The sequence below is a fragment of the Pleurodeles waltl genome, chromosome 4_1 (assembly GCF_031143425.1).
Source record: "Pleurodeles waltl isolate 20211129_DDA chromosome 4_1, aPleWal1.hap1.20221129, whole genome shotgun sequence".
Lineage (NCBI taxonomy): Eukaryota > Metazoa > Chordata > Amphibia > Caudata > Salamandridae > Pleurodeles > Pleurodeles waltl.
The window spans coordinates 592,941,270-592,965,456 of record NC_090442.1 but is presented as its reverse complement, the minus strand read 5'-3'; the positions used below and the strand labels follow the sequence as shown (position 1 = coordinate 592,965,456).

The 24,187-nt window shown below is 41.3% G+C and overlaps 1 protein-coding gene across 2 annotated transcripts in view; it reads left to right on the top strand.

Moving 5' to 3' along the window:
* PAH (phenylalanine hydroxylase) overlaps nucleotides 1-22,486 on the top strand; it is a 231,602-nt gene extending 209,116 nt beyond the window's left edge. For both annotated transcript variants that reach the window (XM_069228986.1, XM_069228987.1), the window contains 3 exons: nucleotides 698-831; nucleotides 9,192-9,307; nucleotides 19,050-22,486. In XM_069228986.1, the coding sequence (XP_069085087.1) occupies nucleotides 698-831; nucleotides 9,192-9,307; nucleotides 19,050-19,093 (294 nt within the window). In that variant the 3' untranslated portion in view covers nucleotides 19,094-22,486. The remainder of the gene's footprint in view (nucleotides 1-697; nucleotides 832-9,191; nucleotides 9,308-19,049) is intronic.
* Nucleotides 22,487-24,187: the final 1,701 nt, after the last annotated feature.

The following is a 24,187-nucleotide window of genomic DNA, read 5'->3' as shown; positions in this document are numbered from 1 at the left end:
CTGATTACATGTGACTGTCCTTCCAAAATTGAGTGCACTTCAGTGCCATGGCTTGTGCACCAGTCACATAGTTTGCATTTTCTCTTTTTTATAAATCACCTAATTTGTAGCCCTTGCCTTTTTTCAAAGTGTCCCAAATTCCCAAGATTCTGTTATGGGACTGCTTGTTTCCCACTGAGTGCGTCACATTCTACACGGTCACTGGTCTCAACGAGATGACTATGTAGGAATGGTATTGTCCATAGGGGTTCATTGGTTTGCTGGTCCAAAATGGCCCCATATTTAAAAACAACACTTCTGTCACCTTTGGTTGGTACAACAATGAGCTAATATGCAAAACACGGTGGTCACCCACTGCTATGTTGATTGGTTTTCTTATTTTTCCTTGCGGGACACGTTTACGCTGCAGGATTTTTTTTGTTTTTCTACTTCCATTCGTTCAATTATCTTGCAGATGCTTGCTAGTTCCAGTGTGTGTTTAACTGTAATTGGGTGAGTAGATGAATCCAAGGAGTCAGCGAGTGGGAGACTTGAAGCATAAGAGCCAAGGTGGATGAATGACTCAGTGTTTATATGACGAAGTACTGAGGGCCTAAACTCACCAATGACTGAAGAGGCACTTTGAATTAGACCCAATGACATTGCTAATGCTTGAAATTATCCTCAGTTGCTGATATCTTCGGTATTTCCTTTTCAGTACTGCTTAACAGACAAGCCAGAGCTTCAGCCCTTTGAGCCAGCAAAGACTGCAGCCCAGAAATATCCGATCACTGAATTCCAGCCTGTTTACTACGTTGCTGAAAGTTTTGAAGACGCAAAAGAGAAAGTTAGGTAATACAGTTCTGTTTTTTGTACATTTTGTCACTTACACAGTTCTGACCTGTTATTTACGGTACAACATATTAGGATACATTCAACATGAGCTACTCTGTTCTTGGATTTTATGCAGCTGTTATAGCACATAACTGCTTAACAAATCAATTCTTAGATACATTTATTTATTCCGATTTTTTTAGAGACGATCTACACCTTGGGGCATCATCTCACTTTACATTGTAAACATGCAAACATGCACAAAATCAGCAGTACGTTAAATGGAGGACAGTTATGTTTTGGTCCAGCAGATATTTGGGTAGGATATATCCCATATCCGAAGAGGACCGAGACTGGGTGGAAGGGAAACGGGAAACAAAAGAATCAATGCTACGGTGGAGGGTTCTATAGCTGATCTCATTATATAATCATGTCTCCTCAATGTTTTACGTATCCTTCGAATAGAAAGAGTTTTATGGCAGAGAACTCCATAGTTGATCTCATTACAAAATCATGTCCAGGAAATATATTAAAGTATTGTTGGAGTAGAAGAGATTTCATGCTCTTCTTGAATGGCGCAAGTGGAAGGGTTCTACCAGTAGCAGAGAGTTCTAGATCCTGGAAGCAATTACAGTGAAAAAGGGAGAAAATGGTCTCTCTTTCTTGAATCTGGGCAGCTCTAGTAGAAGTGAGGTAGAGACAGATACCAGAAAAGGTGTTTCTATGCCAGGTATTTAGGGGCCTCATAGTGAAGTGTTTAGTGGGTGATAATGGCTACTTTGAGGAGGCAACTTGCTTCGATAGTGAGTCAGATGAGATTGATCAAAGAGAGAGTGATCTATTCGCAGTGACTTGACCCCGGGACAAGCCTGGCAGCTGCATTGAGAGTGGCCTTTAGTGGGGCAAGGTAGGAGGCAGATATGGCAGTTTTAGAATTGCATTTCCATAGTCGAGTCTAGGAACTACAATTGCTTGCACCACAATTTAAAGAGAACAAACTACTCCTGGGGTAGCAGAGCCCTTTACATGGTAACCATGAAAACAAGCGCAAATAACAACAGCAAGTTACATGGAGAACAGTTATACAATTTGAAGCTCGTGCAGATGGAAGGACGCCTTGATTTCTTTGAGTAATCTAAGTTGTTGTAATGTGCTCTTGGTTCTGAAGTTAATATGATTAATCATGCTTAGGTGTTTGTATAGAGTGATCCCTAGAGGTTTGGTGCAGTCAACGATTTTAGGAGTGCAGTTGAGTGCATTTCAGCATTTTAGTCAGTTTTGGATTAGGGGAGAGTTGTGCCTTTGTTGGATTTTGTTTTAGTGAGTGATTGCTGCTAGCGCGCTGGTCCTTAGTGAGTAAACTTACAAGGGGACGCATATAGGCCGATGAATCTTTTGGATCGCAAGGAGTATCCTAGCTATGTTGTAATCGATGAACATCAATTATCAATGTAATCAGTCAACAACCACTAAGAGAATCATTAAGCATGAGACAATAAATCAACATTTCATGAATAACCACAACTCAATTATATGTTTTATCAATTTTATTTCCCTATTAGTTACAATACTAAGTCATCAGGTTAGATCAAACTTTATTCAGTCAACTCAGAATTAGTTCATTAATGACCATCAATAACATAATCTAATCAAAACTTGAGAAAACGTATGCTTGAATGCTTCAGCATAAGCCAACAAAGATGAATATAACGGCATTAATAGCACAGTTCAGCAATCAGTCGGTCAATCATTTGTCACTGTCAACGTCACCCAAAGGACCCTTACCTAACCCACATTAGCATTTAGCATGTGGGACTTCATGCAAAAACATGAATTTGGAAAACATCTAGCTAAGATAAAAACTATAAAACAGTGCAGTTGGTACCTAGAAAGAAAGGCAGAAAAGTTAATCAGTCACATTGTCACAGCTACCTATCCATGAAATGGATCAGAAACAAAGTCAGTCTTCGTCTTCAGGTCATCAATCGATCAGCAACGCATCAGGCTCTCAAGAGCATGAGCCCAATGACAGAATCTCGAACCGCATCTCTTGACGTCATCAATTCTCCCCTCGCATCTCGAATTTGTCCTCGCATCTTAAGCTTTAAGCCCTTGTCATGACTTTTTATTAGAGCTTTTCAGTCCATCCCCCTAATTCCTAATTGGTCAGTCAATCATCAGATTTGACTCTAACCTATAATATGAATTTTACAAATCTATGAGTTCTAATATTTCTCCATCCCCAATTAGTTGATTGCTTCGCTGTACGATGCCCTCATCATCCGGCTCATCAGGTATCGAAAATGTTGCATCTTCGTCTCCAGTCAGTGCTTCTATTGTTCGAGTCCTGGAAAAGTACATTGAGTCTGTCTTACATCAAACTTGTTACATTTCCTAGTCTCTCATCTGTTCGTCTGTACATTGCAGAAAATTCTAGCTAAGCAGATTTTATTAATGTATGCAGCTCAGGGACAGTTCAATGCACCAGCTTCTCTGTAGTGCACTAGAAATTCAGCTTCTGTATGAGGCCTGGAAAAACTAGGCCACAACTTCGGCTAAGTTAATTCTACAGTATAATGCCAAACATAGGTTATACATCTCAATATGACATATTATTACATTATTCTTCATTATTTCACACATTTCTTAGCTCTGTTAATACAAGTTCGTATAAGTGGCTAACCTACCCCGTGGGCACATTTTCAAACATGCACATTAATTTTTCTCTACGATTAATTTCTCTATGAACTTTTATAGATTATTACTTATAAGCATTTATTAATAATTTCTAATTAGCATATTTGCGTCAACATTGCCATCCAGCATTGCACATTTTTAGTGTCTGATTTGAGTGAAGTACATCTTCTAGTAAGGTTATTTTAAGGTATAACTATGGCCCTCATTCCAACCCTGGCGGTCATAGACCGCCAGGGTGGCTGTCCACGGAAGCACCGCCAACAGGCTGGCGGTGCTTCATGTGGTACAGCCGCGGTCGCCCAGCCGGGTCCGGCGGTTTCCCGCCGGATTAGCCCCGGCTGGGAGAATCCTCCATGGCGGCCATGGGGATTCCGACCCCCTTCCCGCCAGCCTGTTTCTGGCCGTTTTCACCGCCAGAAACAGGATGCCGGGAACGGGTGTCCTGGGGCCCCTGGGGGCCCCTGCACTGCCCATGCCACTGGCATGGGCAGTGCAGGGGCCCCCTAACAGGGCCCCAGCATGATTTTCACTGTCTGCATAGCAGACAGTGAAAATCGCGACGGGTGCAACTGCACCCGTCGCACCCCTGCAGCACCGCCGGCTCCATTCGGAGCCGGCTTCTGTGTTGCAGGGCCTTTCCCGCTGGGCCGGCGGGTGCTCCCTTGGCGGGCGCCCGCCGGCCCAGCGGGAAAGTCAGAATGGCCCCCGCAGTCTTTTGACCGCGGGGCGGCCATTTGGCGGTTCCCGACAGGCGGGCGGCGACCGCCGCCCGCCCGGGTCAGAATGACCCCCTATATGTCATCACCTATAAATGAGATGCAATATTGGCATGTTGATGGATCGATATTAAGAGTTTCATGTAGAGATTGGACAGTGTAGGGGCTAGAGTGGAGCCCTGGGAATTGACTTGGTTGACCAGGGTGGTGTTTGGAATGGAGTCCTTTAGTTTGATTTGTTAGTGATGTTTTTTTAGATAATAGGAGAACCATTACAGGTCAGGCCCATTTAGAAGAGTACTGTGATTGACAGTGGCGAATGCCGAAGAGAGATCTGGGTGTGCTATCAGACATGAAAAGAGTTCTAGAAGCACAATCAGACATGAGACACCTTTGGATAAATCCTCATATTCTCTCTTTGCTCATAGGTAGCATTTCTTGTGATGTAAAGTACCAAGAGGGAAGCAATGTCTAAAGCAAGCTCATAAGTTTCAATAAACATAGGGCCTGATTGACAATGGTCTCCACAGTTGCGGTAGAGGACCCCTAGTCATGGTCAGGATCCTGCACTCATAGCGGGACCTCAGTACTGCAGTTTCCTATTGTAGAGGTTCCACAATGAGTGAGAGTTCCCTGACACAACTGCTGAGGCCTTTTGTGACTCAGACCCAAAAAATATCATTTGATAATTGCACCTGCCAGAGTGTTCACTGAGGTTGCCATAACAGTTTGTTAACATTTAGTACATGTTTACAAAGAGAGATATTTTACATTCGCTATCCCACACTTCATCATGGAAACAGGCAGTGCTCAGCCACAAATTCGAAAGAAGCAGTAGACATCCAAGGAGGTCTGATACCACCCAAGCTCTTCATTGTTGAATAACAATGCCCAAATCACTAGTTACATGTATGTAAAAATAAAGGCAAATAGTTTGAAAAAGTGTTAACTAAGAATTGACAATATGCTTAAAATGTACCTGAAGATATGCTTGGAGACTTTTTACAGTCCCCTTACCAGACGTCGCTACTGTTCACTACTGCCTCATCTGTGTCTCTTTCAGTAACCCTTCTAGGGCCTTTTTAATGTTATACACCATGCCCTTTACTAATGGTAAACAGGACTACATTTGCCAAGTGTTGCTTTCAGTAGTTTGGAAATCAATTTTACTAGTGATGTAAAAGCACAAAAGTAATTGTGCAAAGATTTTACTATTTCGATTGAAGGGTCATATAAAGATGTAGGTCTTAATGTAGTGTGGGAAAAGAAGAGTGCTGAAGAATGTTATGACTGAAGAAGGGTGGCAATAATGTAAGACATTCTCATACAATACTCTCTGGAGCATAACAAAAGTGGTAAAATTGCATGTGAGAAATAGATATTTATATTAATTTATTATATATATGCATATATACGTTGTCCGTGTAAAATGACATTTTAACAGTGTTCTGCATGCTGAAACATCCTTCAAGAGACTTTTGGTCTTTCAAACTGCCCTCGTTCTTTTTTGTAAAAGAGTGAAATTCACTCAGTACAGGTACTGAGAAGTCTAAGCATTCCCCAACCTCTAATAATCATCATCTGGTCAGGTGCTCAGATGGGCCTAACAAGGGGAGAAGATAGTAGACAAAATAATGGCTAAATAATTATGTGGGAGTACACTTAAGTCCAGTGTGATGAAGGTCTCTATCAGCTGACCACAGTCCTCAGACCAGTCAAATTTCATGAGTTCAAACAATTGACAATAGAGATGAGCTGCTCAAGAAACTACATTGACATTTTGCACACTTTCATGGTAAAAATACATATTTCAGGTTTTGTCACAGACAGTATCAAATTGTGCTCATGGAATCTCTCTTTAGCATCAGTATGTTTCTTCAATAAATAATGCCAATATTTGATTGTTGAGATTTGACACTTGCACATGTTATTCCAGCTATTGGTAGTTTACACTTTCTTTGGGTAAGAATGATTCTTCTGTACTTTGGATTAAAATAGATTGTTTAGTCAATTACTCCAATTCATAAGATTAATTCTTCTGTGATACAGGTGTTCAAATGTCTTCCGCAGCTTTGGAGACTTCCCTTCCAAATACCCTTTTTACAGCCAACACATTTTGGAAGGGCTCCTTCTTGAGGCTTCTCAAGTCCTATGGATATTGACTTTGCTTCCATTCCTAGTTTTTTTCTATTTGCCCTAAACATATTTTTACTGTATTTCGTATTAAAGAAAACATTTTTTCCTTCAAAAGCATGCCATATTCCTTATGTTCTCCTACGAACTCTTAACATGCCGTTGATGTGTTACATTAGTGTAGTAGATATTTCTGGCTGACTGTGTTCATTAATATGTGCTGGCAAAGTCAATAGGTCTCACATTTGAAAGGCTTTATCTGAACTTTTGCCTTTGCCACTGCCTGTTGCAATGCTGAATTGCAGTGTTAAAAAGAAAAAAAATGCTTTATTGGTCATGATGAACATCATGAGGAAAAAAGATGGGCATCGCATCATGACTTACGTGTGGGCATACATCAACACCCATGCATGCACATACATCACGATGCAGTAACCATTTTGGCTTTGTTTAATGTTATCATTCCAAGATGGTAGAGTCCAATCTTGGACAGCTGAGATTAATTGTCCTAATGCTATTATATTGTACAGTAGCACCATAACCCCTTGTTGTAACTATTTGCAAGATGCTCACAACTATGACTATTTATCTGGTTTCAAACTCTCTATAAAACATCTAAACTCGACACAGATTCAAACTCATGACCAATAAACACATATCACAGCAGAGAGCATTTATTCCCTTGAGTCATTCTCACTAGTAAATATATTTTCACTGCAAATAACAATGATTAAAGTGGTGTTTATAGTTAGGTATGGTAATAATATCTTAATTTACTTTAAAAGAAACTTTAGAAATACACTGAATAAAACAAAGGTTCAAGTGACATTATAGTTAGGTGAAAATGTCAGTCAACTTTAAATGAAAAAACACTTAATTCCCCAGTTAAAGTTAACTCTTCTAACCATAACTTGCACCCTAGCCATGTACAGTGATGTCACCAATTATGTCATTTCAGTTGTCTTCATTGATGTTATCAATGATGTCATAGAACATGTAAATGGTGTAGTAATATGTGAAGTCATTAGCACTACATGGCAAGGGTGCAGGATATAGTTACTCAAGTTAACACTAGTGAATTTGTGGCTCAAGCTTTTTCAGCAAAATTCAGCACTTCTGGTAAATGTGGTGGATCAACTGTACATAAAACAGACATCATACACTTATGAGCATTAGCGTATCACTAAACAAGGTTAATGCTTTTCTTTGTCAAATTTATTTTTCTATTGTAAAATGAACAATCCTGTTCTGTTTTGATGGATGCTGAAGCGGTGTGCATCAAGATTATCTGAACATAAGTGTAATTTATGTGGTCACCAGATATTTTTTGTGGTGTAGCAAGACAGGCTCATGACATTATATGATGTTGCAAGAGTGCCCCTCTTTTATGTCAAAAGGTGTATTTCCTAGTATGTGAAGTATGGCAACTGCAGCTTAATACTAACTATCGTTTTTGTAAAATGATTTTAATAATTAAATTTAAAAGGTATTATTCTTCTATATGTTTTAACTTGGGCTCGCTCCTCTCCCCATCTTTCTTTTTCTCTCCCTCCTTAAATACACTATCTTTTTGGTGATGATCAAGTTGCACACACACGCACACACACACACACACATGTGTGTTTGTGTTGGTGTCTGTATACATTCATGTAATGATTGAATATTTATTATATGTATTAGTATACATTTGGGTACAAACAGATATTTACATACTCATACATATTCTAAATTATGTATACCGTATAGTCCACAGATAGCATAAGTTAAACATGAGAAGGACACCAGGCAAACACATTGAGTTTGCAGGCGGATCACCAAATAGAGAAATAATATGTATACTGAGTCTTCCACTCTTCCTATCGACAAGACAAGGAGCCTCTCAGTTTTTAGGGTTATCTCCACTGGAAAGGGATTCCAGCCATTTATTACAAATGACCATTCCGGTTTCTATATTTTTTCTCGCTATCTCATTACACCTTCACTATTAACATAGAGGGATGTTTTCCACAGTATCAAGAGGCACACTGTAAACGGCATGTCTGGTCCAGGTGAAAGTACTGTAATGTGTTTTTAGTCATACTATGGATTTGCTTTAAAAAAAAGCTGTTGGCACAACTGTAGGTAATTGTAACCTTTGAATCCCTCACTCTCCATTTGTCTGTGGGATCAAACCACTGTTGTTACACAAAATGCAACATTATAAGTACTCCTAGGTGAGATTGAGCCCATATGTGTGGAAAGACAAGATGGGTGAGGGTTTAGCACCCTTTAAAAATAAATCACTGACATATGGTGGTCCATTGCCTACAAGAATTAGGTGTTCCCTAACAAGGGCCCCGCTTTTCCCCTGACTTCCCTAATAATCGTTTATGCCTTTCACTTTATCTTTTGCCTGTACTACTGAAGCACTTCTAATATATGTATGTAGCTCTATAATGGACACATATGTATTTCCATATATCTAAATATATGTACATACATGTGTATCATTCTCTCAGTATTCATTCTGTCTGTGCTTGATATACGTGAAAGAGCATATGGATGAGGTGCCATGTGCTCACCCTTATCATCACACATTTTAATAAGCCACTGTGAAATATATTGTTTTCTTGAAGGCTCACAGATGTTATTTTTGAGGGTTACTATAAACTCACTGCTCTTATAAACAAGCATTGTCACTGGTATTAGTTCTGGTTCCAATGTTCTGATCTAGGAAAAAAAAACAGTTAGCAGATTAAAGTCAGGCAGATTGGCTTTGCCAATGCCTGTTTTTTTTTTAAACCATGATCAAGAAAAAGCATAATTGAATTTCATGTATTTTGTTCTATCCAGGAAATATGCTGCTACGATTCCACGACCTTTCTCTGCTCGCTACAACCCTTATACACAAAATATTGAGATGCTAGACAATGTGCAGCAGCTGAAGAACCTTGCAGACAGCATCAGCAGTGAGTACTCATGTTCTTTTGTACTAACCCTACTGGTGTTTAAAGAATGATATTGTTAGATATCAGAGGGGGGCCCATTACCTCACATACAGTATACAAGTGAGTGAGTGTTATTGCAGCCTCTTTAGCCTCCATTATATTGTGGAATGTATCAACATGCTGTCCAAATCACATATTTATTTATTTAATGAGTAAAAGGATCTCATTGTCACATGACATTTGCTCCTCTAACAGATGATGAAACTTTAATTTCGCATTTTGATTTTTAAATGAATTTGAAAAAAACAAGATTTACTAAAAATGGCTTGTATGATGGAACCACGCATGTCATTACACACATGCCTTTGCAACGTGTCCTTAACAACGCGTATGCCTTTACCGTGCATGCCTTTACCACACAAAAGTTTACAACACATATAGTTTTACCATGGATGCATTCACAAGGAAAATGTAGGAATTTTGCAGGTATGTATAAACATGATAGATAGATAGATAGATAGATAGATAGATAGATAGATAGATAGATAGATAGATAGATAGATAGATAGATAGATAGATAGATAGATAGATAGATAGATAGATAGACAGACAAATAGATTACCTACTGGCCTTCACCAGTAGGTAGTTATAGGACCTAGTTTCCATAGAAAAAACGTTTTTTGACTTGCCAATATCTTTGGCACCAATTGACAAATCTTCAAGAAATTTTCCAAAAAAGTGCCCTCTATGATCTTGTTGTGCATGGAAAGTTTCGTAATGACTCTTTGGACACACCTAGTGATGAAACAGGACTTATTGCAGAGGCCTCCTAAATTTCTTCCCCCATTTTTCACTTTTTGCTGGTGTTTTCCTGACTCTGATTGTTCCCTGGGTACTGCTAACAAGTCCCAGGGCCTGTGCTCTGTGTAAAATGAGTATGCAAATTAGGCTAATTATAATTGGCTATGTCAACTGTTATGATGTGTCTTTGCATCATAAATTCTAGAATGAAAGGTGGAAGGGTTCTGTAACCGGCAGTTGACCTGGAGCCGGCCTGACGCCAGGTTGTGTCATTGAAGATTAAAACTGAAACGCGTTAAAACGACTTGTTTGTCCCGGTTGTTCACATAACATTTTGGCGATGAGCGACGAAGGTGTGCAGACCGGTGAACGCTGATTATTTCTTTGTGTCGGCGTTGATGGAGGATTAATAACTCGGCGAGCACTGACTCACCTGTGGTTCGGTCGCAGCTGATTTTCGTCGAGGCCGCGACCAGGGTGAGCATGGGAGAGTGCTGGTGCTGCTCTTTCATCGGAGGTGTTAAACTTTAAGGAACACGCGCATGCGCTTGAAATGGTCTGACGGCCATTTTCATTTTACGTCTAGACCGCTCATGATAGGAGAGCGGCGGCCATCTTAAGTTCATCGGAAAGTAAAACCGCGGCGGACATCTTACGTTTCATTGGAAAAGGAAAGAATAGAGTGAGAGTGGTGATGATTCTGTTCCAGGAGATGTTGGGAATGAGCATGGTGTTGAACATGGTGTTGATCCTGTCCTTGAGAAGAGAGTCAGGAGACCACCTTTTTATTTGAAGGTTGCTCAGGAATGATGTTCATGGGTGATGATGATGAGGTGGTTAGTGAGAGGGGTGGTGTATCACTGGATGGTTGTGTAGGACGACAGCATGGGGATGTTGGGAGTGAGAGTGGTGATGATTCTGTTCCAGGAGATGTGGGGCATGAGCACGGTGTTGAGCATGGTGTTGATCCTGTCCTTGAGAAGAGAGTCAGGAGACCACCTTTTTATTTGAAGGATTTCGTTAGATAAGAGATAAATTGAAAATGTCTTTATTATTGTTAACATTTGTTATGAAATTTCTTGCTTTCATTTTCTAATTTCTTGTATGTTAGTTAATGTGTTTTGTTTTCCTTATTTGTTTTCATTAATGAACGAGAAAGGATGTGTTATGATGCGTCTTTGCACATAAATTCTAGAATGGAAGGTGGAAGAGTTCGGTAACCGGCAGTTGACCTGGAGCCGGCCTGACGCCAGGTTGTGTCATTGAGGATTAAAACTGAAACGCGTTAAAACTACTTGTTTGTCCCGGTTCACATAACATCAACCTACCTATAAGTCCATATCATATGGTAGGGCATGTAGGTTTAGGGACCCCAGCATAGGTCTGCAGCCATAGGTGCACTGCTGAGGTGTCCAGGGTCATTTTACAGGCAGGCCTGCCTTGATGGCTGCTTTTAAACAAAAACTATATGCAAATTTGACTTAGGAATCAAAAGTACTTCCAAAGTCTTAAACTACATTATTTTACATATAAGTCACCCTAGTGCCCTATAAGGCCCCTAGGGTTGGGTGCCATGCATGCACCTTATAAAAGTTGTTTTATAAGCCCCGGTGATGTAAAATAGCCAAAGTCGTTTTTCCCTCACTGTAGTGAGTGGCCTCCATAGGCTAAAATTAGGAGACTTTATTTTAATTAACAAAGTCCCCTTAAGTGCCAGGTACCTTGAGTTTGGCATAAAATTTATTGTTATAATAAATCCCACAACTTGCAATTGTTGGATTTAATATCATTAGTTCAGGTAAAGAGTTATAAAACTGTACCTGAAAATTGCCAACTTCAGCTCTGTAGTGCCCTTCTCTGATTGGCCAGCCTCTGGCAGCCTGGCAAGGCTGCTTTCATGAGGTGTGAAGTGGCCTGGGCTGAACACAAAGGATGTGACTGGGGGCGGGGATCTGCCTCAGCAGATGGTGAAGCAGGAATGGGGGGAGAGCGGCCAAACTGGTCTTCAAAGGCAGGAAAGGGCATTTAGAGCAGCTCAGAACCTCCCTCACATCCTGCAACCCCAGACAATTAGGTTCCCTCTTGATTAGATTAGGAGAGGCCAGGAGAGGGATGCGTTTAGGACACACCAGTGGGTAGGTTCAGCCACATCTATCCTCCAAAAATCACTTTCAGCCATGTTGGATTTTTAAAGAATGTTGCTCCCTGGGATTGATTTTTGCCACACTACCCATGAAGTGGTCATTAAAGAGGAAGGAGCCTGCCTGTGATTGGATAACCAGGGCACCCCAGCTTTCCACCCAACAGGAAGGATAAATATGGCAGCGCTGAACCAACACCTCAGGTCCCTATAAGGATCAAGACAAAAAAGAAGAAGGACTGCTCTGCTGGACCCCTGACCTGCACCTGGACACTGCACTCTGAAGGACTGCACCAGCTGCACACTTGGGCATCACCACTAAAATGACTTTTCCTGTCTTCTACTGCTTCAAGAAGGGATTCCCTGTTTGCTACAGGTACAAAGAAGCTGCCCAGAGTCCCCTGCATCAAGTCCTGCAAGCAGGGCCAGCGTCCAGTGGCCATTTGAGGATTCTGACCAGGTGCATTCTGGGAATGGTGGTCCCAGCTCCCAATGTGGCAGCAGAAAGGCAATGGGGGGCAAGAGGGAGGGGCAAACACAAAGGATCATGGAGGAGAGAAGGGAGGGATAGGGGCCTGGAAATAGACAAGAAAGGGCAGGGGAAGGGAGTTCACAACTGACCATGCAGGGAAGGCAGGATGAGCAATTCTAGCACAACAGAGCATGTAGGGCAGAAGGGAGTGGAAGCAAAATGGACCATAGAAGACAGGAAGTAGGGGCATAGAACTTGGACATGCAGGGTAGAGGTGGCAGGGACAGGTGACAGCCATCTTCCAATGCTCTGCAAGTGGGATGGGCAGTGACAGCTCAATATAACACTTAGAGTAAATAGGAGGAGCAGTGGCATGCCTATGGAACATGGTGGGCAAAAAGGAGGGAGCATGGGCATGCACACAGACATCGAAGGACAAGGGAAGGAGGTCAGGGGCAGCAAGCTAAGCAGAGAAGCTTAGCACAAGAGCAATGATGGGGCATAGAAAGGGGCAATGAACGGCAGGAGGAGTGGGAAGGGGCATCAAGCTAAATGGATGGCAGTAGCAGCACATCAAACCAGGCAGGGCAGGAGGGAGGGTGCTGGTGCATGGTTTTGGACAACAGAGGGTAGAGAGGAGGTGAATGGGAAGGAAGCTAACTGTTTATGGCAGGGAGGAAGCCCCATAACCACCTAACCCTGCACCATGCACAGCCGAATGGTCTGTCTCTCTGAGTGTGAGAATAGGTGTGAGAGGGTGTCTCTGGGTGTGAGAGTGTCTGGATGTGAGAGTGGGTGATTGAGAGTCTGAGTTGTTTTGTGAGTGGATGTATGATGGTCTGAGTGGGTCTGTGAGTAGGTGCGTCAGTATCTGAGTGGGTCTGTAGGGAGGTGTGTCAGTGTCTTAGTGGGTATTCTGAGTGGGTGGGTGAGGGTCTGAGTGACTCTGTGAGTGGGAGCATGAGTGTCTGAGTGGGTCTGTGAGTGGATGTGGGAGGGTCTGAGTGGGGGGGGCTTGTGTTTAACCCTCCTTCTTTTTTTTTGGCATGCCCCAGGGACCTGACTCACCCAGGGGGTCAATTAAAAACAAGCAGGGAAGCCAACACTTCTTTTTTTATTAAAAATGTCCACGGATTCGCTGATTCACAGTGAATTCGCTGCAATTTTTTTTTTTTTTAAATGCTTTTTTGCCCTGGGTGGGTCCCAGCACCAGAGCTGGGTGTCCCTACTCTAGCCCCTTTTCCTTTTTTGAACTTTTTCTGTGGCAGCTTATCAGAGCTCTGCATTTCTCTGCCCGGGCTTATTTTTATTTGCAAACTCTTTGCACCTATAGATATCTATATTTCTTTTTCATTTAATATTTCAAAAACTACTGAACAGATTTACACCAAACAACAAAACGCACTCTTTCTGGACCAAAAGCTACCTTTCTGCCAAATTTAGTGTAATTCCGTCCAGCAGTTCGGGCTGTAGTTGTGTCTAAAATCCCTATAGAAATTATAGTGGGAAACGCACTTATTCTGAGACCACCCCCTTTTTCTCACCCCCGCTTGACAGATCACCCCAAAACTTCCCAGGTACATCATGATTTCCTCTTTTTTTTTTAGAAAATTTTGTGAAAATTCGTCAAACGCCACCAAAGATATAGGCAAGTCAAAAGAAGCTTTTTCAATGGAAACATGGTCCTAACTATAACTACACATATCATATATGTATATATATATATATATATATATATATATATATATATATATATGTTTTAACCTTATCAAACTCCAAACCCTAAACCCTATCCACCCTAAAACCTAAAAATACCCTTGCCACCCAAATACCCCTACACACTCTCAAACCTAAAAATACCCTTGCCAACCAAATGCCTGTACCCGTCCTAAAACCTAAATTTACACTTAGCACCCAAATAACCCTACCCACCCTAAAATCTAAAAATACCTCTGCCACCCAAATACCCCTACCCACCCGTAAACTGTAAATATATGTACATATTCACTGAAAAAAAAAACAAAGGTCACAGGGATGTTATAGTTAGGTTAGGAATGTACTCTTACAAAACCATAGAAATTCAGCAGTTAGAGTTATTCCAAGCAACAATTCCTTGCACCCTTGCAATGCGCAGTTTTTTAAATCAATTTTTGTATTCCAAATGTTGCAGTGATAATACTGAAGATGCCATACAAGATGTCATCAATGATACAATATGTGGAGTAAATAGCTCTGCATGGCGAAGGCATAAGTTATAGTTACCTTAGGGCCCGAGTTATAGTTACTTGAAATAACTATAACTATAACTGCTGAATTTCTATGGTTTGTACAAGTAAATTCAGAACCTAACTATAACGTCCCTGTAACTTTTGGATTTTTAAGTGAATTTCTATGTTTTTTCAATGTAAAGTAATGTTAATTACTAGACGTTATCACAACCCCGCCACGCATGGGCGAAGGCGGGGTTGATCGCATGGCGTGTGGCCAGGCCCTGCATCCAAGCCCTTATAACCATCCAACCCTGCACAATGCAGTGGAGGTTGGCCTCAGGGCCTGCCTCTCTCAGTGGATCTGTGACTGGGTGTGTGAGTGTCTGGGTGGGTCTGAAAATGGGTGTGTGAGTCTTTGAGTAGGTCTGAGTGGGTACATGAGTGTCTGAGTCAGTGTGTGAGTGGACGCATGAGTCTCTGAGTGCATGTATGATCAAATGAATTAGTGTATGATTGAGTCTGTGAATGGTTTTAAAAAAATGTTTTTTCATATTCTCGAATATTCGAGAATATCCTTGAATATTCGACAATGTCCTTGAATATCGTTGAAAATTCAAGGATATTCAAGGATATTCACGATTATCGTGCATGGTGAAGAAAATTCATTTTAATCCCATAATGTGACCTTAAAAAAATCTTTAACACACCCCTGGGGTTAGGGTACCTCCACACTGAACCCTTATACCACTTATCATTTCTATTTTCAGCCCAGGGACCCTCTCTGATAACATAAAATGGTGGCCGCAACTTCATAGTCACGTTGTAGCCTAACCATATCCAAAGTCTATATATAATTGTCAGCCAAGACCACTAAAGCCAAGTTCCTTTTCTGCTGATACATTTTAAACAGCATTTTTAGGGGAAAATGCCTTTACAATGCAGCCATTACCAAGCAAAACCGTAAGCACATATCTATTATACTGTATATGTCTTTACCACGCATGCCTTTACCATGCAAAAGTTTACCAAGAAAAGCCCTTTACCAAGCATGACATTACAATAAAAATGTAAGTATTTTGCAGGTAAGCTATATATACATAAATACTATAAATACATATATCACTCCTGGTAGTGATGCGTAATATACTTTAATTCACAAGCAGATCCTCACCCAACATGATTCGGCCATAGCCTTGTTCATGGTCACCACTAGGTAGTTATAGTTAGGACCATGTTTCCATAGCAAAATCATTTTTTGACTTGCCTATATCTTTGACACTGTTTGCCGAATCATCACAAAATTTTCCTAAAAAAGTGTCACAGTGATTCTTGTTGTACATGGAAAGGTCGGGATGATCTGTCAAGCAGGGGCCAAGAAAAAGTTTCCCATGTTAATTCCCATAGGACCTTCAGACACGACTACAACCCGAACCATTGGACATATTGACACGAAATGTGGCAGAAAGCTAGCTTTCAGTACACAGATTACGCTTTCACTTATCTTTTGTAAATCTGTTCAGTAATTTTTGAGAAATGAAAGGTAAAATAAATTTGTATATCTAGGAACACGGATCCTCCACAAATAAATCACGAAAATTCACCAATTGTCATGAATGCATGTGCAAATAGAACTGCTGTAATTGATGAAATGATCAAAATGATCAAATGATGCTAAAGTGGCACAAGGTGGCATTAGGAGCTTGTAAATATGCCACCAGGTGTGCCTGAATGGACCATCTCAGGCAGAATGGTGGTGCACAACCCCACTTGCAGTTCATAGGCTTTGCCCTTCTCTCACACAAAGAAATTCATATATGCCTTTTGTGCCTGCAGACAGACTGGTGCCAGAGTATAGAGGTAGGAAATTCCAGACACAACTGCTTCACCCACTGCAAAGGAGGGACCAGGTGTAATAAAAATAGGGCCCTCAGACCCACTCTTCAGGTCACTCCTGGACCTGTGAAAGGACTCTCAGAGGACTGCCTGCTGCTGTGGTCTCTTGTGTACTTCAGAGGGACTGATTTGCTGCACCAAGGAGCACTGTTCTGCTGCCTGAAGCCTGCACTGAGCCCATGAGATCTGTCCTGCTGCTTCAGGCCTGTTCTTTTGCTTGACAGCAGGACTTCCAGAAGGGACTCCAAGAACTAGTTGGCCGGCCTCCTGAATGGAGCCTCAGGAACAAAAAAGGCTCCAACCATCTTGAACACACACCTGGACTCTGGCTGACCCTCCAAGTATTGCCTCCCCAGTTCTGGAGCCTCAGAAGTAGTGTTAAACATGGCCAGATTGTACCCAGGTAGCCTAATTCCAAAACTTGGAATTTATGTTTGATTTTTTATCAAAAGGTTTTCTGAGAAATATGAGGAGACCAGGACCTACCTACTCGGTGATCTGCCTAAGGTGCATCACCTGTCGGCCTGACATTGTGGCAGCTCGTGCTATATTCTTATCTGCAGAAGCAAATCATGTTCAGTGGCTCCTCACAGAAAGGGTATCTCGCCTCATGGAGCCCTTGTTGTGTACAACCTGCAGCCTCATGACACTATAGATTTTCAACTTCCAAAAGAGGCCAAACAAAGGAATTTTCACTGCAACGTTGTCCAGCTGCCTCTCGACGATGACACCTGATCCTTGGACACCACTAGCTTCCTTGCCCCGCTGAATGTTGCCTTCTCAGACATTTTCATCTGAAATTTCTTCTAAATCTGAAAGTAAACTAAAACCAGGCCCAATCCAATTTTTGATTACCCAAACCACGGTCCAGCGCGGTCAGCCATAACTTTCGACTGCTTTTGTGACAAGATACCACAAGCTTAAGCACAGAATAATACTGTGACTTTTGTGTTTCACCCTGACAAGGATTGTGGCTCTTGCATGAGAAGGACTTCACCCCGTCAACCAGCAACCCAATTTCTCAAAATGTCCATATGACACCCTACCATTCTACTATCACTTCTACAATAAGTGGTCTGTTTAGATCTGTGAGGAGGCAGACCTCCACTACAAACATGGGAGCAGCTGCGATGGGCTGAGGAATTCTTTCCCGAGGTTAATTTTGTCTGAGAGGTTCACTTTACTCAAAAAATGTCCAATTCTGGAATTCCAGGTTAAGCAAATTCGAATTACTCGCACTACAGATACTTTGGGTAAAGATATATACTTTTTTAGTGCCTCAAAAATGTGTCCCACAAAGTCCCAAATGAGGCACATATCCCGATGGTGCCTCATGTGAGATTCCACATAGTGCAACATATTAGAGAAAAAGCAACTCTAAACAATTTATGACAAACCCCAATTGTGCATGTTGTGCCGAATTTTGAGCAGGAAAACTCAGAATGATGTGGCAATAGCACACATGGTAAATGCAACGTCCTGCAATATTAATATGCGACCCTCCTTATGATGTTCCCCTATAAATGTGTATATGGTTACAGGGCTTAATTTGTAAATACAACCGTGCCAGTACCCAAAGCTGTCCTCTGAAACTTGCGGCTGCTACAGTTAAATGTGGGAGAACAGAATACTGAGGCATAATAATCCTCAAGCCATCTCGGGTTTCTTTAATCCATTTACTGCCATCCTGCCCCTTCAGCTCACTCTTGCAGCTTTCTGCTTTTTTTCATTTGTGAAGGTTTGTTCTTTTTTTCTTTCTCCGTCTTTCCCATATGTGTCTGTTGCTTGCAGTGAATGCCTGACGCAGAACAATATGTGCCGGTCCTCAAAAATAAGTGCCGGTGCCCTGCACTGGAAACCACCAGTTCAACTTCAGCACTGTATTGTTGAAAACAGTTGTATAGCATTAATGGCCAGAAAGCACTTCCCGTCGGGGTTGGCTGAGCGAATGCGCCATGTCACCGGGACACCACTTTTCCATCCCCATACTCTGCTTTTGAATATCATAGATGTCAGGTGCGGTACTCCAAATGGGACAGTTAAATTGAATCAAGACAGCAACTCCCAGAATGCATATATATTTAAAAGCAAAGTCCAGAAATGGAAAATTGATGTCCTGGTGAGATGAAGCCATCTGGTCACCCTACTGTGTAAAATTATCACTCAATTAAGTTAAGTGGTTTACACTCTATGTGAACGTGAATTCATTGTAATACTGGCAACTCACTTCATCTTTTTTGTGTTTAGGTGAAATGGGAATTCTCTGTAATGCCCTCCGGAAACTTGAATGAAAATTTACAAAAAACAAGCAGATACAACAGACGCTACACGCTGAAGGAAATGTGAAATTTCGAGCTGCATTCGGCCATTTCATACATTATATTTTGTATATGCAAAGTGCAATAAATGAGCTGTAGATACGATCATATATATTTGTACATGGAGATATTTATCAACTTTTTCTACTTGTCTAATGCTATGGTTCATATGGAGAGATTATGTATGTCAAAGATTGGTTTGAAAATGTAATTTGAGGAAACTTTTCAATTAACAGTTCTAGCTTGTTTCGTAATAGAAATAGAGATCTCACTTCTCCTTCGAGTAACCGTCCCAAAACTCTCATTTAGCTCGTCATTTGTAAATGTACGATAGCTTCTTGTATCATTTGGTTTACCGAATCCATTATTGTGGCATTACCTCTAAAGGTCTTAATAGAGAGTAACTTGCAGATTTCACTTTTTAGTGATCTGGAGTTCCTACCATCTTTTTGATGAAATGGTTGACCAAATACATTATACTCTGTAGCTTAAATTAATCGATCTATCCAGTGGCGTAGCGTGGGTTGTCAGCACCCGGGGCAAGGCAAGTAATTTGCGCCCCCTAACCCGTGGATTTTAGCACTCGAGTGAGCCAGGCAGGGGCAGAGAGCTGCGAGTGCGAGCGCGCCCCCCCCCCTATGTTGCGCCCGGTGCGGCCGGCCCCCCCTGCACGCCCCACGCTACGCCACTGGATCTATCTAATAAATCAGCCTAATTAACTAAATATATTCCTTTAACATTGTCAATATTGACCAAAGCATGCTCTGAAAATCTGATTTATTACGGTATTTAGTGCATTATTCCTATCACAAAAGCAAAACTATACTATTACACAGTGTACACAAAGTATGAAAAACAGTCTACTTCCGGATATGATTTAAATTTAAGTTCAAATAAGTTTCATGATGTTTGCTTGTATTTTATTGCCCAAATGTTGGAAAAGTGAAATTTGTACCGAAATTTACAGGACTGAACTAACGCATTTAGTGATTTAATTTGCACTTGCTAATAATAATTATTACAGTTGGAATTAATTATTACTAGGTGAAATTGAAAGCTCTGTAAGCAAAATAGCCCTGTGGTCAACAGGGTTTAAATAGTAACATTAAATGATGATTGTGGGATTCTAAAAAAATAATGTTGACGAAAGATAGGATGTATGTCCTTAATCAAAGTTTTGAAGTTCTGGAATTTGGTTATTTTTTTACAGTAATTACAACTTGCTGTGGCTGTAATCACTTCATTTTAAAAACAGTCTCATCGCCTAATTATTCTTGTCCCAAGGGCACTAAGCGTGAGGGTTCCAACAGAGTGGAAAATTACAATAAAAATAGAGGAAGGCCAAACCTAGGAAAAAAGGAGGAACATCAGAAGCGAACACGAAATAAGAGGAGGAGAAAACATGAGGCAATTGGAAGTGGAGACATTCTGAAGGGCATTAGACAATACAATAGAGATAGGACAAAAAGAGAAGAAAGGTACTGTGTGCAGAGAAATCGAAAGGAAATAAAAAAAAACTAAAGGTTTGAGAATGAGGGGCATCATTGAAAAGAATAGGACAACATACACTAGACAATTTAATATTAGAGAGCAAAGCAGAGACATTAACTGAAACTGTAAGAGTTTAACTAGAGGGTGGACAATATTGCTATCTGTTGGGCAATAACCTTGTTGAGTGTGAGATGTCACATACAAAGCAGTGCAGTTAAAACCAATAAGGTCCTCAACAAGCTGATTTTTACAAATAATTGGAGATAGTTACAATTTATTTCTTATCGGAACAGCACGTTACGCAACCATAGGTTTTCCAGCGATCACTGAGTGGAACGGGTGAGATAGTTAAGAGGGACCAGAAGAGAAAAGGAGGGGTCCAAAAGAGAGAATGAGCCCAGAGTCTTGTGGATGCAGTGGGCTTCCTAACATGGAAGTGCCTCGCTGAACAAAGAATAGATTATTGCTGGTGTCTGAACAGCATGTGCAGATGGTGAGAGCATGGGGATGAGGAAGGACAGAGGACTGGGCAAGTGGAAAGAGGAGACAGAAGGAGAGAGATGTCAGGGTGAGGAATGACAATGATAAAAGGCAAGATTTTGCAGAGTTAGAGATTATGGCACCTGTTTAGTGATACAGGACATATCGAAGCGAGTCTGAGGAAGGCAGGTGATTATTTCCTTCTCCTGTCATTTTACATCTCCCTCACTACAATATCTAAGGTTAAACATCTCTTGCTACAAGGACATGTTGAAGCGAGTCTGATGGAGGTAGTTGTCTTTCTTCATCTCCTTCATTACACTTTCTAAGGTTGAACATCTCATGAAAGCCCATAATGATAAGCACATTACATTTACCGACAGCCCCAGAGCTAAAATGGAACTGGCGAAAGAATGCATATGTGGCGCATCCATTACACTTAAAAGCCGCGCAGGAATAAGAGAGAACTATCTGATGCACCTAAACTAAATTTATTTAGCAAAGTGGTATGAAATTATGAATCAGCCGTGCCCAAAATGAAAGATGTAAGTTCAAGATCTCATGGAGATCTCTCCAATGGGAGATCAAATAAATGTGTTATTCTGTCAATCAAAAGATCAGAAAGTCATGCCTAATAGTGAATACGGTTCCGTTTCTGACTTCTCCTCCCCCCTAATCAGCCTTGATCGGTCAAGTTTTACCTAAATTCCTGAACTGATCAAATTAATTCTTCCCAAGAGTGTGGGGTTTGGGAGCAAGGAGTGGCCATCTTGTGCTGATTATTTGTATGCTGAGCAGGGAAACAGCCAGGTGTGGTAGGTAGCAGGGGTGTGCCTCCTTGAGTGGCACCATTGCTCAAGAAGGGAGGTTCAAAGAAGGAACTGTCTATTCAAAAAGCACAGGGGTAGTATGGCTATGAAGGGCTGGGCGTTTTCTCATTTTCATGTACAATGGACCACTGTACAGAAAACCTGCCAATCATGAACCCACCCCAAGGGGATGTTGGTAGCCTCACACTGCCTGGATAAGGGGATGATAAATAAGCGTTGTAAAAGCCACTTCTGATAATAAATGTACTCTGAATGTTATCCTCAGAATATCAAAAAAATAAATTACTCTACAAACCGATGGGCAGTCAGTATGCTACATATTTGTGAGAGTTGGACATATTTGCATGCACAATTAATTATATAGTCATATTAGCACATTCTGGAGATTGAAACAAAGTCATTATATTTTTTGCTGGTTGGTTTATTTAGTGTGTGTCATGTATTATACTGAAGTAAGCAATGGAAATGTAACCAACATATGGAAACAGGAGAACTGGGCAGAATGGAATGTAAATGTTTGATTTACTTCTTAAGATATTTTCAATAAAGACTTGTCTAAATAGTTCGTAGACTTTGTATTCCTTTAAAAACAGTTTTACAGCTAATGCCCTTCATCTCCCTTCCTCTTAAAACTATGTAGTTGCTTATCCTATACATGTTCCCTAGATGAAATTGAGTTTACTTTTAATTTTAAGTATAAGCTGATTTTTTTTAATTTATCAAATGAAAAATAACCCTTTTGTTTATTTAGGACCCTCTTGGGAGGATCCTTGTGGAAGGATTAAATGGCTTATTGCAAAAAAAGGGGTGGCCCTGAAGTGCTGTGTGAATTAGTTATGTTTAAACTCCCTGCGGAAGGGCCTTGAGTTTCAGGGGTACGTTCTTGAGGATGCCAGCAGGGTAAACATATGTGAGGGTGAGTTTGCAGAATCTTCATTGGAGAGGGGAGTTTATATGCCCTACAAATGGTTGGTGCCATTTTGATGTATACATGTTGTTGCAGGCATTGGTACGGGATGGAGAACTGAAAAGTACTGTTAATGCTCTCTGCTTACGGGGAGACCTAGGGCTGCACTGACCACAGAAAGAGTTTATGGATGGAATTTAGGATTCCTAGACGAGCCTCTGGTGTCAACTTCAAACGCCTCAATCCTAAAATGCTGCAGCAATGTACTGGGTAAATTTGAGATTAGTAAATGTCAGACATGCTGTTACAGAAGACTTTGATGAAGGAAAACATCCGTCTATGTTTTGAATAGTGACTTGCCAATACACATTTTTCTCATTTGTAGGATATTAACACACGCTCCAGCAACTGTGCAATGTGCATGTCTTCTTAAAAAGGAAGCCTAGGCTGCTTAACTGTGAGACATAACCTGTGCGTGCGCCTATTAGAGGCAGCATCTCGCTGGTACTTTGCTAGTTCTGCTACTGCCAGATCCAAGACGATCTGTTTTCAGTGAAAGCATCCTGCTAAGAAACTAGGGTGTAGTGCAAATCCCTCAATGTAGAATACTGTGGAAAAATTGATGTCTTGTATGTTTTGCCTTTAGAGCGCAACAATAACCTATTCCTGATATATTGCTGCTCAAATATCTTTTGATTTCCCTACTGAAATGCTTAAATCTGCTTGTAAATGGTCTATCTATGGTATAGTTTGTTTTTTTAAAGAACTAGAATGAAATAAATCATTAATGCAGATGGGTTACCTTATTTTATGCAGACAAATACAAGGCAGATGCTCTAACTGATGGTTGATAGTTACATAAAACTTGCCTCTGAATTAGTGTCTCTAGCAGGGGGCTGCTCCTCCAAATGGGTGGATGAGCTTCGCCCCCTCACCAGCAGCCACCGCTGCGAATCCTTTCAGAAAGAAGAAATAGTAAACTGTGTTTATTATCCCTCCCTTGTGACGAGGGTGACGAGCAGAGGGGAGTGCACTGTGCACTCCCCTAACTGTGCATGTATGTTTGGGCGGCTGTCTCCAGCCGGCCAAACATACATGCGCAGTAGGCTGTCTCTAGCCCGACAACAGCAAGAGCGGCTGCACAGGCTCCCAGTCTGCCTGGGATCACCCAGCCAGGGTGCTTCCAGCCAATCCTGATGCTGCTTTGAGCAGCATCAGGATTGGCCTCAGGGCAGGCTGGGAGCGTGTGCCTGAAGCCTTCAGAGGAGCGAGGAGCAGCGCGGCACGGGAGCCAAGGAAAGTTTTTCTAGCATTTTATTTTATTTTATTTTTAATTATTATATGACCCCGTCCCCTCCC